Source organism: Oratosquilla oratoria, chromosome 19 (assembly GCF_046742065.1).
Source record: "Oratosquilla oratoria isolate Oo_2021 chromosome 19, ASM4674206v1, whole genome shotgun sequence".
Taxonomy (NCBI): Eukaryota; Metazoa; Arthropoda; class Malacostraca; order Stomatopoda; family Squillidae; genus Oratosquilla; species Oratosquilla oratoria.
The window spans coordinates 26,538,595-26,563,820 of record NC_134795.1 but is presented as its reverse complement, the minus strand read 5'-3'; the positions used below and the strand labels follow the sequence as shown (position 1 = coordinate 26,563,820).

Sequence of the window (25,226 nt, the reverse complement as noted above, 5' to 3'; positions counted from 1 at the left end):
CTTATATTCTTTTTTGTACTGGGTGTCCATAATGTCACAGCATACTCCAATCTTGGTCTTATCAGTGTGACTAGTATTTTTCTTTTACCATTACCTCATCTAAGTAATTAAAAACCACCTTTATTAATCTTAATAAATTGTAGATTTCTCCAACTATTTTGTTTATATGCTTGTCTGGGGACATATCTTTGGTGATAATTACTCCTAGGTCCTTTCCAGAACTTTTTTTACTTCCTTTGCACCAATTTTAAATGATCCTAATATTTTTTTACTTCTTCCAAATTCCAATATACTACATTTCTTAATATTTAAGTTTACTTCCCACTTTTGACTCCATTCCCAGACTTTGTTCAAGTCTCCTGTAGTGATTCAGTCTTTTTCCATACTTATTTTCTTTAGTAGTTTTGCATCATCTACAAAGAAGTTCATGTAACATTCTACACCTTCATTCATGTCATTTACATATATAGCAAACATTATAGGAGCCAATACTGAACCCTGTGGGACTCCACTTATCATTTCTTCCCAGGTAGAGTTTTTATCTCTGAGCACCACTCTCATTTTTCTCCCATGCAAGAAATCTTCCATCCATTTCAGTAATTTTCTGTGTACACCTCTTGTTGTTTTGAGTTTTCTTAACCACTTCCATACGGTGCCGCATACATGGGCGGCATGAGGAGCAAGTGGATATGCGGGGCTGCCATATCGACGTCTTGATTATATTTATTGTAGTTGCCCCTGCATAATGACATACTCTCTAAACTGTCTTCATCACATTTTCTATGGTTATCAAAATTCACGGGTGAAAGAGAGAACGATCGATATAAGCGGTGACTATATTTTATGATGTGAGTATTATTACGACACATCGTACGTCTGTCAGATAATGCTGCCCGCGAGATTTTGGCCCGGAAAGAAGAGGTTAATAGTTTTTTGTGTGGTACTTTATCAAATACCTTTTGTAAGTCCAGGAAAGCACAGTCTGTCCATCCGTCCCTTTCTTGCATTATATCTACTAGCCTTGAATAGAAACAAATTAAAATTTGTGGCATACAATCTTCCCTGTCTAAAACTGAATTGTTTTGGATTTAGTATATTGTTCTCTTCCAGATGTTTAGTTCATCTACTTTTGATGACTTTTTGTGAGTGCATAGGGTCCTGGTAATGAAAAAAGTAAAGAGGAAAGGGAAGAATGTTAATGTAGTAGTATTGGGGGATCTCAGTGCTATAGTAGGAGATTGGCTAACAGATGGAGTAGTAGGGAGGGATTAAGGAAGTTAGTGACAGAGTTTGGGAAGATGTGCGAAAGAAGGAAATTGAAGATTGTAGGTAAAAGTAAGGTGATGAGATGTACAAAGGGAGAAAGTGGCAGGAGACTGGAAGTGAGTATTAAAGGAGAGACTGGAAGAGGTGGATAGTTTTTAATACTTGGGTGCGAATGTGATGGGAAAGGGAGGAGTGGAGGTTGTTGTTGTTGTTGTTGTCGTTCCCTAGACTGTCTGTCCGAGCAGTCCCGTCTCCCCAAGGAAGGCCACAGCCGAAACTGGGTTTTCCCACAAATCCTTTATAGAGTGTATGTTGTGTTGTTTGCGTGCATGATTGTGTATAATGCAGTCTTCCATTATGTGTTGTATGGTATGGGGTGAAGCGTTACATCCTGGGCAGCTGTTCACAACACGGTCGTCCAGCCTCTTCTGGTAGCTTAGAAGTGCTGGGTGGTGACCGCATCGCAGTCTGGCCAAGTGGACTCTGTCCTTTCGTGGGAGAGAGGATTCAGAAGGGTGGATATCAGGGGGTCTGGCATGCAGCAGTGTGTTGTCTTTCAGTGTGTTAATGGAGCGGTGAGTGATATGATTATGAATATGTTTCCGGAGGCTGGTTTTTGTGGTTGTGGAGGAAGAGAAGAGAGTATCTGTGCGTAATAAAGATCTTTGGGTGTAGTTTTAATGTTTCTTGGTGTGTGTGGGTGTTCTGCTATGTAGTGTAGCGGGTGTGATGTGTTTGTGGTGGCTGCAGCAAGTGTTTGTGTGCCTCTCATGTCGAGGTGGTCCTTGACTTTGAGGACTTTTGTTTCATGGTGTAAATGGTCTGTAGGTGATGTATTTGTGCAGCCTGTAATTGTTTTTAGGGCTTTGTTTTGTATGATTTGAAGGGTGTTGTGGTGTGTCTCACTGAGATTAGGAGCCCATGCAGGACTCGCATAATTCATCACTGAGCGTATGCATTGTTTGTATATTGTTATATAAGCGGTGACTATATTTTATGATGTGAGTATTATTACGACACATCGTACGTCTGTCAGATAATGCTGGAGCTGCAACGTCTACGTCGTGGGACCACCCCCCAACCCCAAGAGTTGGGGGCCAATCAGCAGCAACCACCCCTGGCCATCAGGAGTGGAGGTTGAGGTAGAATGTAGATTAAGAGAAGTGAGTAAATGCCTTGGGGGAATAAAAAGTGTAATGAGAAATAAACATTTGGAAATGGATGCTATGAGGAGATAATATGAAGGAGTGATTGTGCTGACAGCACTGTATGGGGCAGAAACATAGAACATAAGAGAGGAAAAGGGGAGAAGTTCAAATGTGTTTGAGATGAGGTGCCTGAGTACTATGATAGGGGTTACTAGGCAGGATAGAGTGAGAAATGAGGAGATGAGGGGGAGAACAGGGATGGAAAGGGAGTTGGGAGATAGTGTTGATGAAATAGTATTGGGATGGTTTGGACACATGAAAAGAATGAGTGAAGAAAGACTAGTAAAAGAGGTGTGGAAGGCAGCGATGGAAGGAGTGAACATGAGGGGACAACTATGGATGAGATGGATGGATGGGGTATATAGGGCACTGGGAAAGAGGGGAATGTCTGTTGTGAAAGGATGAGAGAATAGAGAAGATAGGGGTGAATGGAGAATTGTTGTGTATGGATGATGCTGTGATGCATGAAAGGGAGTGGGTGGGGGGTGAGGGAGTATGTGTGAAAAATAATTTGACCTAGCCTGAAGGGATTTCTCCCTGTTTTCTCTTTTGCTGCATGAGGGGATGGAGAGGAGGGGTCACTCATTAAATGAACCAGCCTTGCTATGGATGTGCTGTGTCTTATGACACTAATCCTGACCCAGGGTAGTGGGTGAGATGCAGGGATGACTTGTTACCCATGAAGAGCCAAGGTAAGAGGGAAGGAGGGGGGTGAATGGGAGTGGAGTATGTGGGGATGGAATGGGTGGAAGTGGATTTTATGCCTTTGTTTTTTGGCTACCTCCCTTGTAAGGGGGAAAAAGCCTTTGGTATATGGATGTATGTAATCCCCAGCCCATTACCCTTGCATTTACCTCTTGCACCCCATCCACATATAAACTGAACAGTCATGGTGAGATAACACATCCCTAGCAAAGTCCCATCTTTACCTCAAACCACTCACTCTCTCCATTTCTGACACACACTCTACTACTGTTGTAAAAACTCTTAATTGCTCTTAAAAGCTTTCCTCCTATCTCATATATCTGCAATACCTCCCACAGTGCCTTCCTGTCTACCCTATCATATGCCTTTCCCAAATCCATAGAGGCCCAGAAAACATCATTACCTTTTCCTAAAGCATTCTCACATATCTGCCTTAATACATAAATCTGATCCATGCAACCCCTACCTGTCCTAAAACCACACTGTTCCTCACCAATTAATTCCTCTCTTCCTCTCCTAATTCTTTCAATCAAAACTCTCCTATAAGTCTTCACAACTACACTCAACAAACCGATCCCTCTCAAACTACTACACTCATATTTGTCCCCTTTTCCCTTGTAAAGTGGTTCTATACAGGCAGTCCTCCAGCACTGTAACCTCTTTTAGACAAACATTAAACTTCACCAGCCCACCATCACTGTACCTCCTTTTTTTTAGACACTCCACATGACACCCATCCAGCCCAGGTGCCCTACCTGCTCTCATCATCTTAACAACTACCTTCACCTCATTTTTTCTTATTTCTCCTCCATTTTCCTCACTCATCACTCTCATTTTCTTAGCACTTCCAACTGCAACTACCTTTCCCTCCCTATCCTCTTTCAAATTTAGCAACTCCCTAAAATACTATGCCAATCTTCCTCTTACTGCCATCTCTTTCATTATCATCTCTCCATCTGCACCTTTAACCTTTTCTTCTCTATTTGATTCCCCTCCTCTTCCTCTCTTAATTTCCTTCCAAAATATCTTTTTATTACTTTCTGAATTTTCTGTCATACTCCTATTCTATTTCACATCTACTCTCCTCTTTGCCCCCACTATCTTATGCTTTTCTCTTTTCTTTGGACCTCTCATATGATTCTCTCATCCTATTTTGTACCTAATCTGTGAATGCTTGCTTCTTCTCTTCTACAACCTTCTTTGCTTTCTCATCCCTCCACTCAATACCCTTCCTTCTATTTCCTCCCATCCTCCTTGTTCCACACACCAATTTTGCACACCTTGTGACTCCCTCCATGGAACTTCACCATTCCTCCTCCATTCCTAGTTCTACTCTATCCTTCACTCCCTCCCACTCCTCTCTCAATTTTTTGTGCTCCTTTTCTTTCTCATTTATGTTGTTTCCTCTAAGCACCTCCCTACCTTTTGTCCTTTTCCTCTTTCTCCATCTATCCTCCATTTTCAACTTACTGTCCACCAAAAAATTACCTGATACTCGTATTCCCCTACTCTTTCCCCTTAAAACAGGTACATCCAAAAATCTTACTATTCTTCTCCTGGTTATCACCATGTAGTCCATTAAAGCCCCATCTACTACCCTTCCACCACCCTCTCCCATGTGTACTTATGCTTGACTTCCTTCCTAAACACTGTATTTCTTAGCATCAACTCTCTAGACACATCTCCACTATGATTCTTTCCTGGAACTCCACACTTCTGTCTATTGGTTCATTTCCTACCCTAGGATTAAGAACTAATACCATTACATTGACATTTCTCCCTAAACCCTCTGTGCACTCATTTAAATCTATCCAAAAAGCCTCCCGACGAAGTCCCACCTTTACCTCGAACCACTCACTCTCTCCATTTCTAATCCTGACACATGCTCTACTACTCTCGTAAAAATTCTTGACAGTTCCTAGCTTTCCTCCTATCCCGTATATCTGCAAAACCTCCCACAGTGCCATCCTGTCTACCCTGTCATAAGCCTTTTCCAGATCCATAAAAGCCCAAAATACATCTTTACCTTTTCCTATAGCTTTTTCACACATCTGTCTTACCACAAAAATCTGTTCTACGCAACCTCTATCTGTCTTAAATCCACACTATTCCTCATCAATTACTCCCTGTTCCTCTCCTAATCCTCTCAATCAAGATCCTCCCATAAGCCTTCCCAACTACACTTAACCACTTCCATACGGTGCCGCACACGTAGGCGTCATGGGGAGCGAGTGTATTCGCGAGGCTGCCATATCGACGTCTTGATTATATTTATTGTAGTCGCCCCTCCATAATGACATTCTTTCTAATTCTTTTGTAATCGCATTTTCTATGGTTATCAAAATTCACGGGTGAAGAGAGAACGATCGATATAAGCGGTGACTATATTTTATGATGCGAGTATTATTACGACACGTCGTACGGCTGGCATTGGCTGCTGCCACTGAGATCTAAGTCCATGACGCCTACGTGTGCGGCACCGTATGGAAAGAGTTAACCACTTCCATACGGTGACGCCTATGTAGGCAGCATGAGGAGCAAGTGGGTACTCGATGATGCCGACGTCGCCATCTTGATTATATTTATTGTAGTCGTACCTACGTAATTTCCACTCTCTAAATTGGCTTCATCAATTTTCTATGGTTATCAAAATACACGGGTGAAAGAGAACGAACGATTGAGCACTGACTATTTTTTATAATGCGATTATTATGACGCAACATCGCACGTTGGGCAGCTAATGCTGCCAGACATGCGATGTGCCCCGGAGTGAAAAGGTTAAGCTAATCCCTCTGAAACTATTACATTCACACTTGTCCCCTTTTCCCTTGTGGAAAAGAACTATACAGGCACTCCTCCAGCACTCTACCCTCTCTCCAGTAAACATTAAATAACCTCACCAGCCAGTCCACCATCACTGTACCTCCTTTTTTTTTTAGACATTCTGCATGGCATCCATCCAGACCAGGTACCTTACCTGCTCATATCATCTTAACTGCCTTCACTTCATCCTTCCTTATTTCTCCTCCATTTTCCTCACTCATCACTTTCATTTTCTTAACACTTCCCACTGCAACTATCCTTCCCTATCCTCCTTCAGATTTAGTAGCTCCCTAAAATACTCTACCCATCTTCCCCTTACTTTCTCTTCCATTATCATCTCTCCATCTGCACCTTTTACTTTTTCTTCTCTACTTGATTCGCCTCCTCTTCCTCTCTTAATTTCTTTCCAAAACATCTTTTTATTACTTTCAAAATTTTCTATCATACTCTTACCCCATTTCACATCTGCTCTCCTCTTTGCCTCCTTTACCTTGTGCTTTACTTCTCTTCTCTTTTCTTTGTACCTCTCATATGACTCCCTCGTCCTATTTGGTAACCAATCTGTGAAAGCTCGCTTCTTCTCTTCTACAACCTTCTTTGTTTCCTCATCCCACCATTCACTACCCTTCCTTCTATTTCCTCCTGTCCTTCTTGTTCCACACACCATCTTTGCACACTCTGTGACTCCCTCCTTGAACCATCCCCATTCCTCCTCCACTCCTAGCTCTACTCTATCCTTCACTCCCTCCCACTCCTCTCTCAGCTTCTTCTTGTACTCATTCTCCTTTTCCTTTTCATTTAAAGAGTTCACTCTAAGCACCTCCCTACCTTTAGTCCTTTTCCTCTTTCTCCATCTATCCTCCACTCTCAACTCGCCTTCCACCAAAAAATGATCCGATATTCCCCCACTCTCTCCCCTTAGCACATGTACATCCTTAACTCTTCCTATTATACTCCTACCTACCACTACATAGTCCATTAATGTTCTATCTACCACCCTTCCATCCACCACCTTCTCCCATGTGTACTTATGCTTGACTCTCTTCTGAAACACTGTACACTCATCCCTCGATTTAGTGGACCTTGAATTTGCGGCCTTTCAATTTAGTGGACAAAAAAGTGTGTCCGGTAGTAACAGTGAAATTCAGGACGAGGTCTGTAAAATGAAAATTTGTCTGATAGGTGTCCGGTAGTAACAGTCAAATACTGGACAAAGTCCGTAAAATGAAAATTTGTCCGATAGGTGTCCTGTACTGTATATATGTAAATAGCAGCAACTAAATTTAAGGGAAGAAATGGTTCAATTTCTTCTTTATATGTAATGTACATCATTATACATATGTACTGTAGCTTTTTATTACATATCTAATACATATGTGCATGCCGAAACCTAACGGACAATTTTCTACATAACGGACTTATGTCCGGTATCCAGTATTGGTAACGGACGGACCTGATTTTCAAATAATGGACTTTTGTAAATAACGGACATGGGTCTGCATGCATTTGTCCATTAAATCGAGGGTTAAGTGTATTTGCTATCATCAACTCTCTAAACACATCACCATCAACACTCCACTACAATTCTTTCCTGGAACTCCACATTTCCCAACCACTCTGTTAATTGGTTCATTTCCTATCCTAGCATTAAGGTCTCCTAATACTACTACATTGACGTTCCTCCCTAATCCCTCTATGCACTCATTTAAATCTATCCAAAAAGCCTCCCTTTCTTCTACACTCTTCTCACTACCAGGCCCATATGCACTTACAAAGACCCACATCTCCTTTCCCAGTTTCACCTTCATCCACATTATCCTTGAAGAAACCTCCTTCCACTCCACTACATGTTTACCTATCTCTTCACTTACTAGTATAGCCACCCCTTCTCTCCCTCACCCTCTCTTCACTCCTGAGAATCTCCCAACTACACTCCTTCCCTCTTAATTTAGTTTCACTCAAAGCCAACACATCCATCTCTCTTCTCACAAACATACTACCAATCTCTTCTCTTTTACTCTCATCTGTACCACATCCATGTACATTAAAAAACCCAAACCTTAGGGTGCTGGTTGGAAAACTCCGAGACCCTCTTATGCCTTTACTTTTTTTGGAATGTCCCCTGTGGGGCTACTGGGAGAAGGATGCCTAGTCCCAATCCCCATCCCATTTTTAACCTCTTACGATCCAAGTGGGAATACATGGTGGCACCATTCTTTTCTCCCCACCACAGGGTAAACAAAACAAGGATATGAAATTCAGAGAAATGGTACAGGACAGCAATAAGGGGTTGGGGGGCCAGCATAACGGAGGGACAGTAGCAGTATAATAAAAGTTTCACAATTTCTCTGTGAGCAGAGTCCTCCTCTATCACAGACAAAATGATGTGTGGCTCTGTTCCATAGGGGTGCCCCATATAGACCCTAAAGTATCAACTGCATGCTACTTTGCCATAGCAACATGCATCCAATATCCCAGACAGATGGGGTGGTGCAAGAGGTAAATACAAGAGTGGTGGGTCAGGAATTGGAGATGTTTAAAGAAAATGGAGAAAAGTGGAAGGTGAGCCAGCTCTTGTTTGTGGACGACACTGCACTTGTAGCAGGATCGGTGGAGGGATTGAGGAAGTTGGTGACAGAGTTTGGGAGTGTGTGTGAGAAGAAAGTTGAAGATAAATGTGGGTAGAAGTAAGGTGATGGTACAAGGGGTGAAAGTGGCAGCAGACTGGAAGTGAGCTTTAAGGGAGAGCGACTAGAGGAAGTGGACAGTTTTAGATACTTGGGTGCGAATGTGGCAGGAAAGGGTGGAGTGGAGGTGGAGGTAGAATGTAGATTGAGAGAAGTGAGTAAATGCCTTGGTGGATTAAAATGTGTAATGAGGAATAGACATTTGGGAATGGAGGCTAAGAGGAGATTGTATGAAGGAGTGACTGTGCTAACAGCACTGTATGGGGCAGAAACATGGAACATAAGAGAGGAAGAGAGAGGGAGTTTGAATGTGTTTGAGATGAGGTGTCTGAGAAGTATGATGGGGGTTTCTAGGCTGGACAGAGTGAGAAATGAGGAGATGAGGAGGAGAACAGGGGTGGTAAGGGAGTTGGGAGATAGGGTGGATGAAAGAGTATTAGGATGGTTTGGACACATGGAAAAAATGAGTGAAGAAAGACTAGTAAAAGAGGTATGGAAGGCAGATGTGGAGGGAGTGAACATGAGGGCGACCTAGAATGAGATGAATGGATGGGGTGAAAGGGGCTTTGGGGAAGAGGGGAATGTCTGTTGAGGAAGGACGGGAGAGGACAGAAGACAGGGGTGAATGGAGAATGGTTGTATATGGATGATGTTGTGATGCATGAGGTGGAATGGGTGGGGGATGGGGGGTGAGTTAGAATGTGTAAGAAAAATTTTGATGCAGTTCGAAGGAATTTCTCCCTGTCTTCTCCCTTTCTGCATGAGGGGACGGAGAGGGGGGGTCGCCAATTTAATGAAGCGGCCTTGCTATGGATGTGCTGTGTCTTGTGACACTGCTTCTGACCCAGGGCAGTGGATAAGATGCAGGGATGACCCATCATCCAGGAGGTGCCAAGATAAAAGGGAGGGTAGAGGGTGGAGGGGAGTGGAGTGTATTAGGGATGGAATGGGTGGGAATGTGGGAATGGTTTTTATGCCTTTGTTTTTTGCTACCTCCCTTGTAAGGGGGAAAAGGCCTTTGGTATATGTATGTATGTAAAAAGCCTCCCTTTCCTCTACACTTTTCTCACTACCAGTCCCATGTGCACTTACAAAAACCCACATCTCCCTTCCCAGTTTCACCATCATCCTTATTCACCTTGAAGAAACCTTCTAATCTACCACACATTTACCTATCTCTTCACTTACTAGTATAACCATCCCCTCTCTCCCTCATCCTCTCTTCCCTCCTGACACCCTCCCAACTACATTCCCCAACTCAATCTTGCCCTTCCCTTTCAACTTAGTTTCACTCAATGTCAACACATCCATCTTTTTTCTCACATATATACTGCCTATCTCTTCGAATTTACTCTCATCTGTACTACATCCATGCACATTAAAAGATCCAAACCTTAGGGTTGTGGTTGGAAAACTCCCAGACTCTTTTATGCCTTTGCATTTTTTAGAAATGTCCCCTTTGTGGCTACAGACAGTAGGATGCCTAGCCATTCCCTTCCTATTTTTGTTGCCTTTTATGACTCAAATGAGAACACTCTGTGGCAGTATTCTTCATCCTAATCACAAGGAAATAAACATTCAGAGAAATAGTAGAGGACAGTATTATGAATGGGGGGGGGATCAGCATAACAGTTACAGTATAATAAAGTATCGTCATTTCTCTATGAATAGAGATTTCCTCTTTCACAGACAAAATGATGTGTGGCTCTGGTCCATAGGGGTGCCCCATATAGACCCTAAAGTATCAGCTGCATGTTACTAAGCAGCTTTTAACCCCACATTATCATGCAGCCAATACTCCAAACAAAACTCAAATGGCTTAAGAATAATAAAAAGGAGGCATTCCCTAATGAATCATCAGTAGCATTAATTGTTCAAGGCTACCATGAATACTTCCATTAGTAAAATTTAATGGACATTGGGAAAAAACACAAAAATTCTTGGGCTTTATTTTTTATACATGACCTTCAGCCCACACATCAAAGACTTGACAGTGAAAATGAAAATCAGAAACACTAAAATCAGTAACAAGCAGTCTTTGGAGAGCAGAAGGAAACTCATCACAGTCTACAAACAATACTTGAGAACCACACTCAGCATTGTTCCCAACAATCAAGAACAATGCCTCCAGAAGCATATCCACAATAATATTGTGCATTACTCCACCAATAAACTGAACGACTGCATGCCAGACCCCCTGATATCCATCCCTCTGAATCCTCTCTCCCCCAAGAGGACAGAGTCCATCTGGCCAGGCTGTGATGCAGCCACCATCCAGTGCTTCTAAGTTACCAGAAGAGGCTGGATGACAGTACCACAGATAATTATCCTGGATGTAATATTTCACCCCATACAACACATTACTTTCTTAGTAATGTGTTGTATGGGGTGAGGTGCCAAGATAGGAGGGTGGAGGGGAGTGGAATATATGGGAAATGAAATGGGTGGGAGTGATTCCTATGCCTTTTTCTTTTTGGTTACCCACCCCGTGTAAGGGGGGAAAAGCCTTTGGTATAAGCATGTATGTATGTACAACACATTACGGAAGACTGCATTGTACACAACCATGCATGCCAACAACACAACATACACTCTATAAGCGACTTGTGGGAAAACCTCATTCCAGCAGTGGCATTTCCCAGGGAGATGGGACTGTTTGGCCTAACAGTCTAGGGGAAAACAACAACAACTGGAAAAACAATCATAAACTCCTCACAAATTATACAGACCTGTATAGTTTGTAAGGTGTTTATGTTTGTTTTCCAGATTGATGGAAAAATGCTGTGGAAGCACATTCATATGTGGTTCTCAAGATTATGACACCAGAGTTGCAGAGGAAAAAGATCACCTCACTTGGGTTCTCATCTAAGGTCCTTCACTCCAGATACACTGTGTTCATGTCTGCATGCTGCCATTGCTGTGCAGTCTGTGAAGAAGTTTATAACTGGCATTGATACTTAATCTACATTGACGTGTGTGGTGGCTGCAACAGTCTTCTTAAGTGTACTCTGTTTTGTTCACTTTGGTTTCTGATTTGAGTACTGGTGGTGAGGATGGCAAAAGATCCTGTTATATTGATTGAAAAGTTGTGGGCAACATTTCTTTTAATTTTTTACTGAGATGTGCACTGAAATCTATTTCTGTGCAAAATTTTGTCAATGTTTGCAAAGTATGTGTGAACCAATAAGTCACCATTGTTCCAATGTCATAGTGACTACTTTAACCCCTTCCATACAGTGCCGCATACGTAGGCGGCATGAGGAGCAAGTGGATACGCGAGGCTGCCATATCGGCGTCTTGATTATATTTATTGTAGTTGCCCCAGCGTAATGACATACTCTCTAAACTGTCTTCATCACATTTTCTATGGTTATCAAAATTCACGGGTGAAAGAGAGAATGATCAATATACGCGGTGACTATATTTTATGATGCGAGTATTATTACGACACATTGTACGTCTCACAGCTAATGCTGCCCGCAAGATTTTGGCCCGTACTGAAGAGGTTAAGCACATGCACACAATACTACCATTATCCATCTATATACTAAGGGCTTCTTCCCCTTTATATGAGAGGTAGTCAAGTCAAAGGCACGCACCCACTCCCACCCATTTCACTCCCATCCACCACCCTTGTTTCCCTCTCATCTTAGCTCCTTGTGGATCGTCATCCTTGTCTCTTGGCCACTGCCTGGGTCAGAAGCAATGCAGCAAGACACAGCACATCCACAGCAAGGCTGCTTCACTTAATCAGCAACCTCCCCTCTCCAATTCCATTTATAACAATAATGTTTACAATGTCTCCCCATTATAATGGGAAAACAATCAATATGTATATAAATGAAAAATAAATTATTAACATTCTTAAAGTACAAAAAGAAAAGAAAAAAATAACTCATACTTACTAAATGGTTCCTCAAACAACTTCTTCTCCTTTTCTGGGATTTCATACCTTTCAAGATTCTTTACAATGATTTTACGAAATCTTTCTTTAAGGCTTTGCCAGGTACGGCCCCGCAATACTGGATCTGTACTGGACATCAATTCCCACAGGACTTTACCTGCAACCTAAACATATAAATGAACATTTTAAGAGAAATGGAAATTGTTCATCAGTCTAAAGAAAATTCCCCAAAATTCTATAGTTTATTACTGAAGATTGTAGAAGAGAAGAAACAAGCATTTATAGACTGGTTGCAAAATAGGACAAGAGAATCAAATGAGATGTACAAAGAAAAGAGAAGTAAAACATAAGATAAAGGAGGCAAAAAGGAGAGTAGATGTGAAATGGGGGAAGAGTATGACAGAAAATTCTAAAAGTTATAAAAAGATGTTTTGGAAGGAAATCAAGAGAGGAAGGGGACGTGAATCAAGTAGAGAAGAAAAGGTTAAAGGTACAGATGGAGAGATAATAATGAATGAGATGGCAGTAAGGGGCAGAGCATTTTAGGGAGTTGCTAAATATGAAGGAGGATAGGGAGGGAAAGGTAAAGTAAGCAAGTAAATGCCTTGGGAGGATTAAAAAGTGTAATAAGAAACAGACACTTGGGAATGGATGTTGGGAGACTGTATGCAGGGGTGATTGTACTGACAACACTGTATGGGGCAGAAACATTGAACATAAGAAAGAGATGAAGTCTAAGTGTATTTACCTAGTTGTATTTTATGGGAAGGGGAGCTATACTCATGGTGTCCCGTCTTCATATCTCATTTTATCTAGACTATTTTTAAATTTGTGTATTGTTTTTGCACACACCACTTTCTCATCTAACTTGTTCCAAATGTCTATTACTCTGTGGGGAAAGCTGTTCTTTTTCAGGTCTCTTCTATAACTCTTTCTTGATTTTCTTTCCGTGTCCTCTTGTATTTTTACTATCCCATTTTATTAGATCCTCTCTATCAATTGTTTCTATGCTTTTCATGATTCTATAAATAGTTATCAAGTCTCCTCTCTCTCTTCTTTGCTCTAATGTCTGTAGCTCAAGTTTTGCTAGTCTCTCTTCATATGATAGTTCTGAGAGTGTTGGTGCCAATTTTGTAATTGCTCTTTGTATTCTTTCAAGTTTTGTTATACATTTTTTTGTACTTGGTGACCATGTCGTTGCTGCATACTCCAATCTTGGTCTTATCAAAGAGACTAGTATTTTCTTCACCATTTCTTCATCCAGGTATGTAAATGCCACTTTGATTGTTATTATTATAAGTTTCTCCAATTTTTTTTTTTTTATATGTTTATCAGGGGACATATTATTCATAATAATAACTCCTAGGTCATTCTCATTTTCTACTTTTTTTTATTTCTTCTTCTCCCAATTTATATGACCCCACTATTCTTTTTTTTTTTGCTTCTTCCAAATTCCATTATACTACATTCTTAATATTGAATTCGATCTCCCACTTCCTACTCCATTCCCATACTTTATTGAGATCATTTTGTAGCGACTCACAATCTTCTTCAATGTTCACTTTTTTCAACAATTTTACATCATCCGCAAAGAAACATATTTGGATGAAGAAATTATTAAAAAAATATTGGTCACACTGATAAAGCCTAGACTAGAATATGCGGCAAAAGTGTGGTCGCCAGTACCAAAAAGAATATAAAGAAAATAGAAAGAATCCAGAGAGCAGCCACAAAAATGGCACCTGCACTTGCAAACTTGTCATATGAGGAGAGATTGGCTAAACTGGAGCACAGAAGAGAGAGAGGTGACCTACTGACCATCTATAGAATCATGAAGGGCACAGAAATACTCAATAGAGAGGACTTGTTAAACTGGGACAAGAGAAACACAAGAGAACATGGAAAGAAAATAAAAAAACATAGCTACAGAAGAGATCTGAAGAAAAACAGTTTTCCACATAGCATGGTGGACACTTGGAACAAAGTGGACAAAAAAATAGTGTGCGCAAAAACCATTCATGAATTTAAGAGCAAACTAGACACTGCGAGATACAAAGGCGGGACACCACAAGCGTAGCTCCCCTTCCCGCAAAATACAACTAGGTAAATACATCTCCCTTCCCAGCTTCACCTTCATCCACATCAACCTCAAAGAAACCTCCTTCCACTCCACTACATGCTTACCTAACTCTTCACTTACTAGGATAGACACCCCTTCTCTCCCTCGTCCCTTCTTCACTCACGAGAACCTCCCAACTACACTCCCAAACTCACACTTGCCCCTCCCTTTCATGTTAGTTTCACTCAAAGCCAGCACATCCATCTTTCTTATCACAAAACATACTGCCTATCTCTTCCCTTTTACTCTCATCTGTACCACATCCACACACATTATAAGACCCAAACCTTAGGGTACTGGTTGGAAAACTCCCAGACCCTCTTATGCCTTACTTTTTTTACAAATGTCCCCTTTCCGGCTACAGGTAGCAGGACTCCTAATCCCATCCCCCGTCCCATTTTTTTTGTTGCCTTTTACGACTCAAATGGGAAGACTTGGTGGTAGCATTCTTTTCCCACACCACAGGTTAGGTGAAACCAGGAAATATTCAGAGAAATGGTACAGGACAGTAACAAAGGGTTGGGGGACAGCATAATGGAGGGACAGTCGTAGTATAAAAGTGTCATCAGTTCTCTATGAACAGAGTTTTCCAATAACAGACAAAATGATGTGTGGCTCTGGTCCGTAGGGGTGCCCCATATAGACCCTAAAGTATCAACTGCATGCTACTTTGCCACAATAACATGCAGCCAATTCCCCAGATGGGGTACCAATATATAAAGGAGGAAACAAAGAAAATCCTACAAACTTCAGACCGTTTCTCTTACACAGTAGCAAAAATATGCGAAAAAGTCTTCAGAAAGAAATGGACCAAACACTTGGAAGAAAATAAAATAGCAAACCCTAAACAATTTGGCTTTAGAAGTCGAAAACCGTGTGTCACAAACTTAATATACCTATACATACATACATATACCAAGGCTTTTTCCCCCTTACAAAGGAGGTAGCCAAAAAGAAAAAGGCATAAAATCATTCCCACACATTCCATCCCTGAATACACTCCACACCCCTCCACCCTCTCTCTTATCTTTGCACCTCCTGGATGACGGGTCATCCCTGCACCTTGTCCACTGCCCTGGGTCAGAAGCAGTGTCGCAAGACAGCACATCCACAGCAAGGCCGCTTCATTAAATCGGCGACCCCCTCTCCGTCCCCCCATGCATAAAAGGAGAAGACGGGGAGAAATCCCTTTGGGCTGCGTCAAATTTTGCTCACACATACTACCTCACCCCCCATCCCCCCACCCATTCCACCTCATGCATCACAACATCATCCATATACAACCATTCTCCATTCACCCGTCTTCTGTCCTCTCCCGTCCTTCCTCAACAGACATTCCCCTCTTCCCCAAAGCCCCCTTCACCCCATCCATCCATCTCATCCTAGGACATCCCCTCATGTTCACTCCCTCCACATCTGCCTTCCATACCTCTTTTACTAGTCTTTCTTCACTCATTCTTTCCATGTGTCCAACCGATCATAATACTCTTTCATCAACCCTATCTCCCAACTCCCTTTCCACCCCTGTTCTCCTCCTCACCTCCTCATTTCTCACTCTATCTAGCCTAGTATCCCCCATCATACTTCTCAGACACCTCATCTCAAACACATTCAAACTCCTTCTCTCTTCCTCTCTTATGTTCCATGTTTCGGCCTCATACAGTGCTGTTGGCACAATCACTCCTTCATACAGTCTCCTCTTAGCATCCATTCCCAAATGTCTATTCCTCATTACACTCTTTAATCCACCAAGGCATTTACTCACTTCTCTCAATCTACATTCTACCTCCACCTTTTCCTGCCACATTTGCACTCGAGTATCTAAAACTATCCACTTCCTCCAGACGCTCTCCCTTAATGTTCACTTCCAGTCTACTGCCACTTTCACCCCTTGTACATCTCATCACCTTAATCCTACCCACATTTATCTTCAGCTTTCTTCTATCACACACTCTCCCAAACTCTGTCACCAACTTCCTCAATCCCTCCTCCAATCCTGCCACAAGCGCAGTGTCGTCCGCAAACAACAGCTGGCTCACCTCCCACTTTTCTCCATTTTCTTTAACCATCTCCAATCCCTGACCCACTACCCTTGCATTTACCTCTCGCACTACCCCATCCATGTATAAGTTGAACAGCCAAGGTGACACAACGCATCTTTGACGAAGTCCCACCTTTACCTTGAACCACTCACTCTCTCCATTTCCAATCCTGACACAAGCTCTACTACTCTCATAAAAACTCTTGACAGCTCCTAGGACCTTTCCTCCTATCCCATATATCCGCAAAACTTCCCACAGTGCCTTTCTGTCTACCCTGTCGTAAGCCTTTTCCAGATCCATAAAAGCCCAAAAAACATCCTTCCCCTTTCCTATAGCTTTCTCACATATCTGTCTTAACACAAAAATCTGATCTACACAACCTCTATCCGTCCTAAATCCACACTGTTCCTCACCAATTACTCCCTCTGTTCCTCTCCTAATCCTCTCAATCAAGATCCTCCCATAAGCCTTCCCAACTACACTTAACAAGCTAATCCCTCTGAAACTACTACATTCACACTTGTCCCCTTTTCCCTTGTAAAGTGGAACTATTCAGGCACTCCTCCAGTCCTCTGGCACTCTACCCTCTCTCCAGCAAACATTAAATAACCTCACCAGCCAGTCCATCATCACTGTACCTCAAGATTAATTGAGATAATAGCAGAGATGGATGGGGAGACTGCACCTTCTTGGACTTGGAGAAGGCTTTTGACAAAGCACCACCAAAAAATTAATAAAAAAAATTGAAATAATAGGAGGAATACAAGGTAAGCTACTGGAATGGATGAAGGATTTCTTAATTCAGAGGAAAATGAGAGTGGTACTTAGAGACAAAAATTCAAACTGGGAAGATGTGAAAAGTGGCATCCCCCAAGGCTCTGTATTGGCTCCTTTAATGTTTGCCATATATATAAATGATATGGATGAGGGAGTAAATTGTTACATGAACTTCTTTGCTGACGATGCCAAATTACTCAAGAGAGTAAGAACAGAAGAAGATTGCAAATCGCTACAAGAAGACCTAGACAAAATATAGGAATGGAGTCAGAGATGTGAGATGAACTTCAACACTAAGAAATGTAGCATAATGGAATTTGGAAAAAGCAAAAATAGAATACTGGGTCAATATAAAATTGGAAACAAGGAAGTCAAAAAAGTCGATTCAGAAAGGAACCTGGGAGTGATCAAGTGACTTGACACCTGATAAACATGTCAATAAACTATTTGGAGAGACTTTTAACTTAAGATCAATGAAAGTGGCCTTTGACTACATGGATGAAGAAATGGTAAAGAAAATAGTGGTTACACTAATAAGACCTAAACTGGAGTATGCTGCAACACTATGGGCACCTAGCACAAAAAAGAACATAAAAAAATTAGAAAGAGTCAAAAGAGCAGCGACAAAAATGGCACCTACACTATCAAATCTTACATACAAACAAAGATTAGAGAAATTACATCTATCAATACTGGAACAGAGAAGAGAAAGAGGTGATTTGTTGACCATTTACAGAATTATGAAAGGGGATGGCAATTCTCAAGAGACGACTTATTAAAATGGGACAGAAGAGAAACAAGAGGACACGAAAAGAAGCTAAAGAAAGACAGTTACAGAAGAGACCTGAAAAAGAATAGCTTCCCACATAGAGTGATTGATGTCTGGAACAAACTAAATGGAGAAACAGTGAGTGCCAAAACTATATACGATTTTAAGAATAAACTGGATGCAGAGAGATACGAAAACGGGTCACTACGAGCATAGCTCTCATCCTGTAAAATACAACTAGGTACAACTAGGTAAATACACCTCATCTTGCCTGCATAGGCATCATCATATTCTAGGGGTTAAATTCCAAGTCTCTGACCCATTCAGTGCTGTCAGCACAATTACCCCTTCATATAATATCCTCTTTGCATCCATTCCCAGATGCCTATTTCTCATAACACTTTTTAATCCCCCAAGGCATTTACTTGCTTCTCTCAATCTATAATTTACCTCCACCTCCACTCCCTTTCCTGCCACATGTGACCCCAAATAACTAAAACTATCCACTTCCTCCAGCCTTTCTCCTTTAAAACTTAGAACTCTGCCATCCAACTCTACCAACTTTACTTTTTTCAACTTTCTCTTATTGCATGCCTTCCCAAACTCCATCACTTCCTGCCCTAATTCTCTCTTTGACCCTTCCACAAATGCAGTCTCATTAGCAAGCAACTATTTGTTTGCCTCCCACTTTTCTACATTTTCTTGAACCATCTCCAGTCCCCTACCCATTACCCTTCCTCTCACATCTATCTTGCCCTCTCCCTTCCCTGCTCGGTAGTCTTCCACTCAGGTTCAATCCATCCATATCCAAGTTGTAAAATAGGAGGTAAACAGGAGTAAAACAAGAATATGTTTCAATGAGGAAGTGAAAAAGTGTATAATGATGGTATATGGGATGAAGAGGATGGAAAGGAACAGGAGAGGCAGAAAATAGTGAGATAAAGAAGTGAAGGCAGTGGTGGAAGAAAAGAAGTGAGCTTGTACAGATTGGTTACATGGTTGGACTAGGAAAGCATATGAGCAGTACATCAAGAAAAAATAAGAAGCAAAACACAAGGTGGGGTAGGAGTTTGATTGAGAATTTTGAAAAAATAAAAATATGCTTTAGAAGGAAGTGATAAGAATGAAGATGAATTAGGTTGAGAGGAAAAAATATAGGGGGGTAGCGTGACTGATATTAACAAAAGTGAAGGTGGTATGGGGAACAGGAACATGAGTAGAGTATTTCAGAGATTTGTTGAATATGGTTCAGGAGGCATTGATTGTGGCAGTGAGAAATGATAGAAAAATTGTGATGGGAGAAGAAAATTATAGGGTTATAGAAAAGACAAAATACAAAGAGCATCAAATGTAATGAAAGATGGGTTAGATGGATGTCACATGGAAAGTCTGATGACAGGAGAAATAGTTATAGTGGATTGGCTGGTGAGGTTGCCTAATGTGTGGAGGAAAAGGGGATTAGTCCTTCAAAAGTAATTGGAAATGCATGTGGGAAGGTTTTAACTGGAGAATTAGGAGGGGATCTATGGGAGTAATTGGGGAAGAACAGTGTGGGATTAGGAAAGGATCAAATTTTCAAAGTAAAGTAAAAATTAAGAAGCTAAATAATCCCTTCCCAGCTGAGTAGCAATTTTCTTTTTATTCTGACTGCCAACAGGCTATACAATTAACTTTTACTGCAACTCCCTAAAAGTGAAAGTATTAATACAGTAAAGTAATATGGTACATCTGATATTACCCCGTGGTAGCGGTTTGTCCTCCTAATGAAATCAAGAATGCAAAGGTCTTCTTCTCTGGTGTAAGTTCTGATGTAATTTATCTTCAGTACATCAGCACCATCTTTAGGTTCTGTAAAGCAAACAAAATAACTTACAATTTATATTACCAAGATCATAGTTCTCTGTCATAATAGTACATACATACATACATACATATACCAAGGCTTTTTCCCCCTTCCAAGGGAGGTAGCCAAAAAGGGAAAGGCATAAAAACACTCCCACCCATTTCATCCCCAAATACACTCCACACCCCTCCCACCCTTCCTCTCATCTGAGCACCTCCTGGATGACGGGTCATCCCTGCACCCTGCCCACCGCCCTGGGTCAGAAGCAGCTGAGAAGTATGGTGGGGGTTACTAGGCTAGATAGAGTGAGAAATGAGGAGGTGAGGAGGAGAACAGGGGTGAAAAAGGATTTGGGAGAGAGGGTTGATGAAAGAATATTAGGATGGTTTGGACACATGGAAAGAATGAGTGAAGAAAGACTAGTAAAAGAGGTATGGAAGGCAGATGTGGAGGGAGTGAACATGAGGGGACGTCATAGGATGAGGTGGATGGATGGGGTGAAGGGGGCTTTGGGGAAGAGGGGAATGTCTGTTGAGGAAGGAAGGGAGAGGACGGAAGACAGAGGTGAGTGGAGAATGGTTGTATATGGATGATGTTGTGACTGCATGAGGAGGAATGGGCGGGGGGGTGGGGGGTGGGGTAGTGTGTGTGTGAGTGAGTTTTGACGCAGCCCGAAGGGATTTCTCCCCGTCCTCTCCTTATATGCAAGGGGGGACGGAGAGGGGGGGGTCGCCGATTAAATGAAGCGGCCTTGCTGTGGATGTGCTGTGTCCTGCGACACTGCTTCTGACCCAGGGCGGTGGGCAGGGTGCAGGGATGACCCTGTCATAATAGTACCAAAGCTTATTCCCTTTTTAAGAGTAATTCCTAATTAACTGAATATGGCATAACACTGGTAGATGATCAATGTGGTACCAATCTATAGAGGAAGATGGAGGAACTTCTGAATTCAGGGCCAGTGTCTCTGACCAGCATGATAACTAAATTATGTAAGACAATTGTGAAAGGCAGATGGATTTTTTTTTTTTATACAAAACAGACATTTTAGCAGTCAACTAATTTGGATTCATATATTGATTATAAATCTCAAATCTATAAGTTTCTACTCAAGGCAGTTGATGTGCTACATAACAGACTGTTTGTACCTAAATCTGGAGAAAGCCTTTGACACGGTATTGTACAAATTATCATTGTGGAAGTTGGAGCACACTGAAGGCTTAAATTGGGAAGACACACTAGGAGGCACATAATTTCTCTCACATGCTAACACCAATCATCATGGTTTCTCTGAACATGTCTCTATGCTCTCACTATTCCCATTCCAAATCTAAACAGCATTGGTTGACTTGTCTCTTCCACCTAGCATGGTCTCTTGTGGAGACCACTGAATAGGTTCAACATCAGGGAAGCATGCCACGCAACTATATAGGCAAAGCTGATGTTCAGGAAATGTGCTGGTAACAGACCTTGAATCTCATAGAGCAACAGCTAGTTTCATAGAGTTATACCAATAATATTTAATAAATTGTCAAACACTTGGTACCAAAGACACTGAGGTGCCTCTTCAAGTCAGTATTTAGTGTCCAGGTATCATAGCCATACAGCAAGATAGGGAGCACCAGCAACTTGGAGATTGGGATTCTTTTTATCTATCTATACATCAACGGCTTTTTCCCCCTTTATAAGGGAAGTAGTAAAGTCAAAAGGCATGCACCCACTGCCATCCACTCCACTCCCATCTACCACCCTTATTTGATTATGATTGGGATTTTAGTCCTACATAACAACTGACACCATATACTCTCAGTGAGCAAGTCCACAACACTATAGGTAATACCAATTCTTCAAATGACTTCCTGACATAACCCAACTGGAAACAGAAACCATATTCTCATGGTGCACACACTGCAATGAAGACATGCAACACATAAACATACATTGTCCAATAGAACATACAACATAAAAAATTGTGATCAATAAACCAACTTTGGGGCCACTGCTGGACACCTTATGGTTGCAGGTCTCTTGCAAGAGACAACCAAGACAACAGATGGTTTTGTTAATTTAATCATGTACTTGTCTATTAATCATAGAAGATGAGAAGATATCCATTCATAACCATTCACCACTCAACCTCTCTTACCCTCTCCCTTCCCACCTTAGGCTGTCAGGCCCTGCTAAGGAGGTGCTGTTCTTGCTGTATTGCTTCAGACCCAGGCAGTGGATTGGGGGCAGGAATAGCCCTTCATCCACAAGGAACTAAGATATAAGGGAAACAAATGTGTGATGGATGGTTGTGGGATGGGTGTGGGGCAGTGGGGTGTGTGCATGCCTTGGCTGGCTACCTCCCTGATTAAGGGGAAAGATGCTTTTTGGTATATTGAATAATAGTTATGGTTGATCAAAGAATATTGGGATGGTCTGGGTATATGGAAAGAATGAGTGAAGAAAGACTACCAAAAAATGTATGAAAGGTGGAGGTGGATGTAGTGAACTTGAGGGGAAGACCAAGAATGGGATGGATGGATTGGGTACAAGGGATATGTCTGTCAAGCAGGGAAGGGAGAAGGCAAGAGATAGGTGAGTAAAGAGTGATTATGAAAGGATAACTTAACATGGCCCAATGAAATTTCTTCTTGTCTGCTCTATAAGTTTTTTAATGGATGAGGGAGGAAGGGTCACTATGTAATGAGAGAGCAAAGGTAAACCAACTTCAGCTATCAATCCCTCTGATGTAAACCCTATGTCTTACTGCACGGCTTCTAACATGAGCAGTAAGCAGGGGACAGGAACAGCCCTTCATCCACCAGGAGCTAAGATAAAGGGACAACAAATGTGTGCTGGATGGGTGTTGGATGGATGACAGCTGGGCACAGGCTTTGACTAACCACCTTCCTTATAATGGGGAGAGGGCCTTTTAGTATATATATGTATATATCTATTACTCTACATTCATTCTGGTTATGCACTGAAGTCTCTTGTCAGAATGCTTTTTTGTTATAATCCATTGTAACAGCAATCCATATTTCAATTATCCACTTCAAATTATCCCTTTTTGTATCCCCAAACATGTTTCAACCCATAGCTGAGAGGGATGTTCTTCATCTGCTCTGTATTTTTCTTAATGAACAAGGGAGGGAGAGGGGTGTCACCATACAACAAAACCATGGGGGTAGGGGGTACACCAGCTCTGGTTGTCCAGCCCTGCTGTAAAGGCACTGTATCTTGCAACACTGCCTTTGACACAAGCAGTCAGCAATGTGGGAGGGTGCAGGGATGACCCTTCATCCATGAAGTGTTATGATGGAAGGAGTGATAATGGGTTCTGATGGGTGTGAGACAAGTGTATGCCTTAACTTGTAGATTTGTAGTTCTATCTATATTTGAGTAACAAAGTACTGGTGTTTGGAGAAGTGGTCTCTTTTCTTTACTGTTCCAGTGTTCTCTCTGGTTCATACAACATGCAACCTTTAACCCCTTCCATACGGTGCCGCACACGTAGGCGTCATGGGGAGCGAGTGTATTCGCGAGGCTGCCATATCGGCGTCTTGATTATATTTATTGTAGTCGCCCCTCCATAATGACATTCTTTCTAATTCTTTTGTAATCGCATTTTCTATGGTTATCAAAATTCACGGGTGAAGAGAGAACGATCGATATAAGCGGTGACTATATTTTATGATGCGAGTATTATTACGACACGTCGTACGGCTGGCATTGGCTGCTGCCACCGAGATCTAAGTCCATGACGCCTACGTGTGCGGCACCGTATGGAAGGGGTTAAAGAAATCTCAAGAGGTTGCCAGATTCTACATGCATTTACATATATACAAAGGGTTGCCATGTTTACATTTGACTAAAAAAAAGTTCGCTGCCTCTATTGTAGTCGAGGAGATCAGTCTCTTTTTTCTGACACAGGTGTTGGGGTGGCTTTCACTGTCTGAGCAGGTGTTGTCTGGAACCCTACTCCTCCGGTCACTAGGAGGAACTGAATGTCCCTTGGCGTCACATCCCAAGGAACAATAGAGGGTCCCTCGAGAGTTGGCTTAAAGACACTGGAGTACGTCTTGCTCCATATGCATGTGTGTGCACGTGTGCACACTGGACATCGAAGGGGTTGACAACAGACTTGACCACTGAAAGGTCTCTTATTGGGATGCTTTATTACTGCAAATCATTCTAAACATACTTATACAGCAGAGAAAGCCCTTTGGTATATTACACATAAAACAACAATTCAGCTTCACTTACCAGTCTTTTTAATTCTTTTCTCAAATTTTGCTATTACAGCCTTAGTCACACCATTTTTTGCATATTTCTTCAGATTTTTCACCAAGACCTTACGATATCTCTCTTTTAAACTGTGCCATGATCTGTCTATTGAAAGAAAATACATTATGAGTAGGTTATTTATCAAGATATACCATGGATGAGAATAACAATAGTCATATATATTCATGAGTTCATTGTGCACACACTAAAAAATGCATATATGCACTCGTACTTTAACCTCCAACATGGTAGACTCATCCTAATTTGTAACCAATCTATGAAAGCCTGCTTCTCTTCTACACCCTTCTTTACTTCCACATCCCACCAGTCACTACCCTTCCTTCTATTTCTTCCTGTCCTCCTTGTTCCACACACCATCTTTGCACACCTTATGACTCTCTCCTTGAACCATCCCCATTCCACCTCCACTCCTAGTTCTACTCTATCTTCACTCCCTCCTACTCCTCCCTCAGCTTCTTATACTCCTTCTCCTTTTCTGTCTCATTTAAGCAGTTCACTCTAGGTACTTCCCCAACTTCTGTCCTTTTCCTCTTTCTCCTTCTATTCTCCACTCTCAACCTACCTTCCACTAAAAAATTATCTGATATTCCCCCCACTCTCGCATTAGAACATGTACATCTTTAACTCTCTCCCCTTAGAACATGTACATCCTTAACTCTTCCTACTATACTCCTGGTTACCACTATATAGTCCATTAACACACCCTCTCCCATGTGTACTTATGCTTGAATTTCTTCCTAAACACTGTATTTCCTATCATCAACTCTCTTTTGAGACACATCACCATCAA

The 25,226-nt window shown here is 41.7% G+C and overlaps 1 protein-coding gene across 6 annotated transcripts in view; it reads right to left on the bottom strand.

The window, feature by feature from the left end:
- The window catches only part of LOC143035818 (uncharacterized), a 109,387-nt gene that overhangs the window by 18,611 nt on the left and 65,550 nt on the right, over positions 1 to 25,226 (bottom strand). For 4 of the 6 annotated variants that reach the window (XM_076202827.1, XM_076202828.1, XM_076202830.1 and 1 more), the window contains exons 9-11: positions 24,395 to 24,520; positions 20,039 to 20,148; positions 12,595 to 12,757 (exon numbers count right to left, since the gene is read on the bottom strand). In XM_076202827.1, coding sequence (XP_076058942.1) covers positions 12,595 to 12,757; positions 20,039 to 20,148; positions 24,395 to 24,520 — 399 coding nt within the window. Of the gene's footprint in view, positions 1 to 1,000; positions 1,021 to 11,542; positions 11,616 to 12,594; positions 12,758 to 20,038; positions 20,149 to 24,394; positions 24,521 to 25,226 lie in introns of those variants that run through there. The other 2 variants (XM_076202829.1, XM_076202831.1) reach the window with 2 other exon arrangements.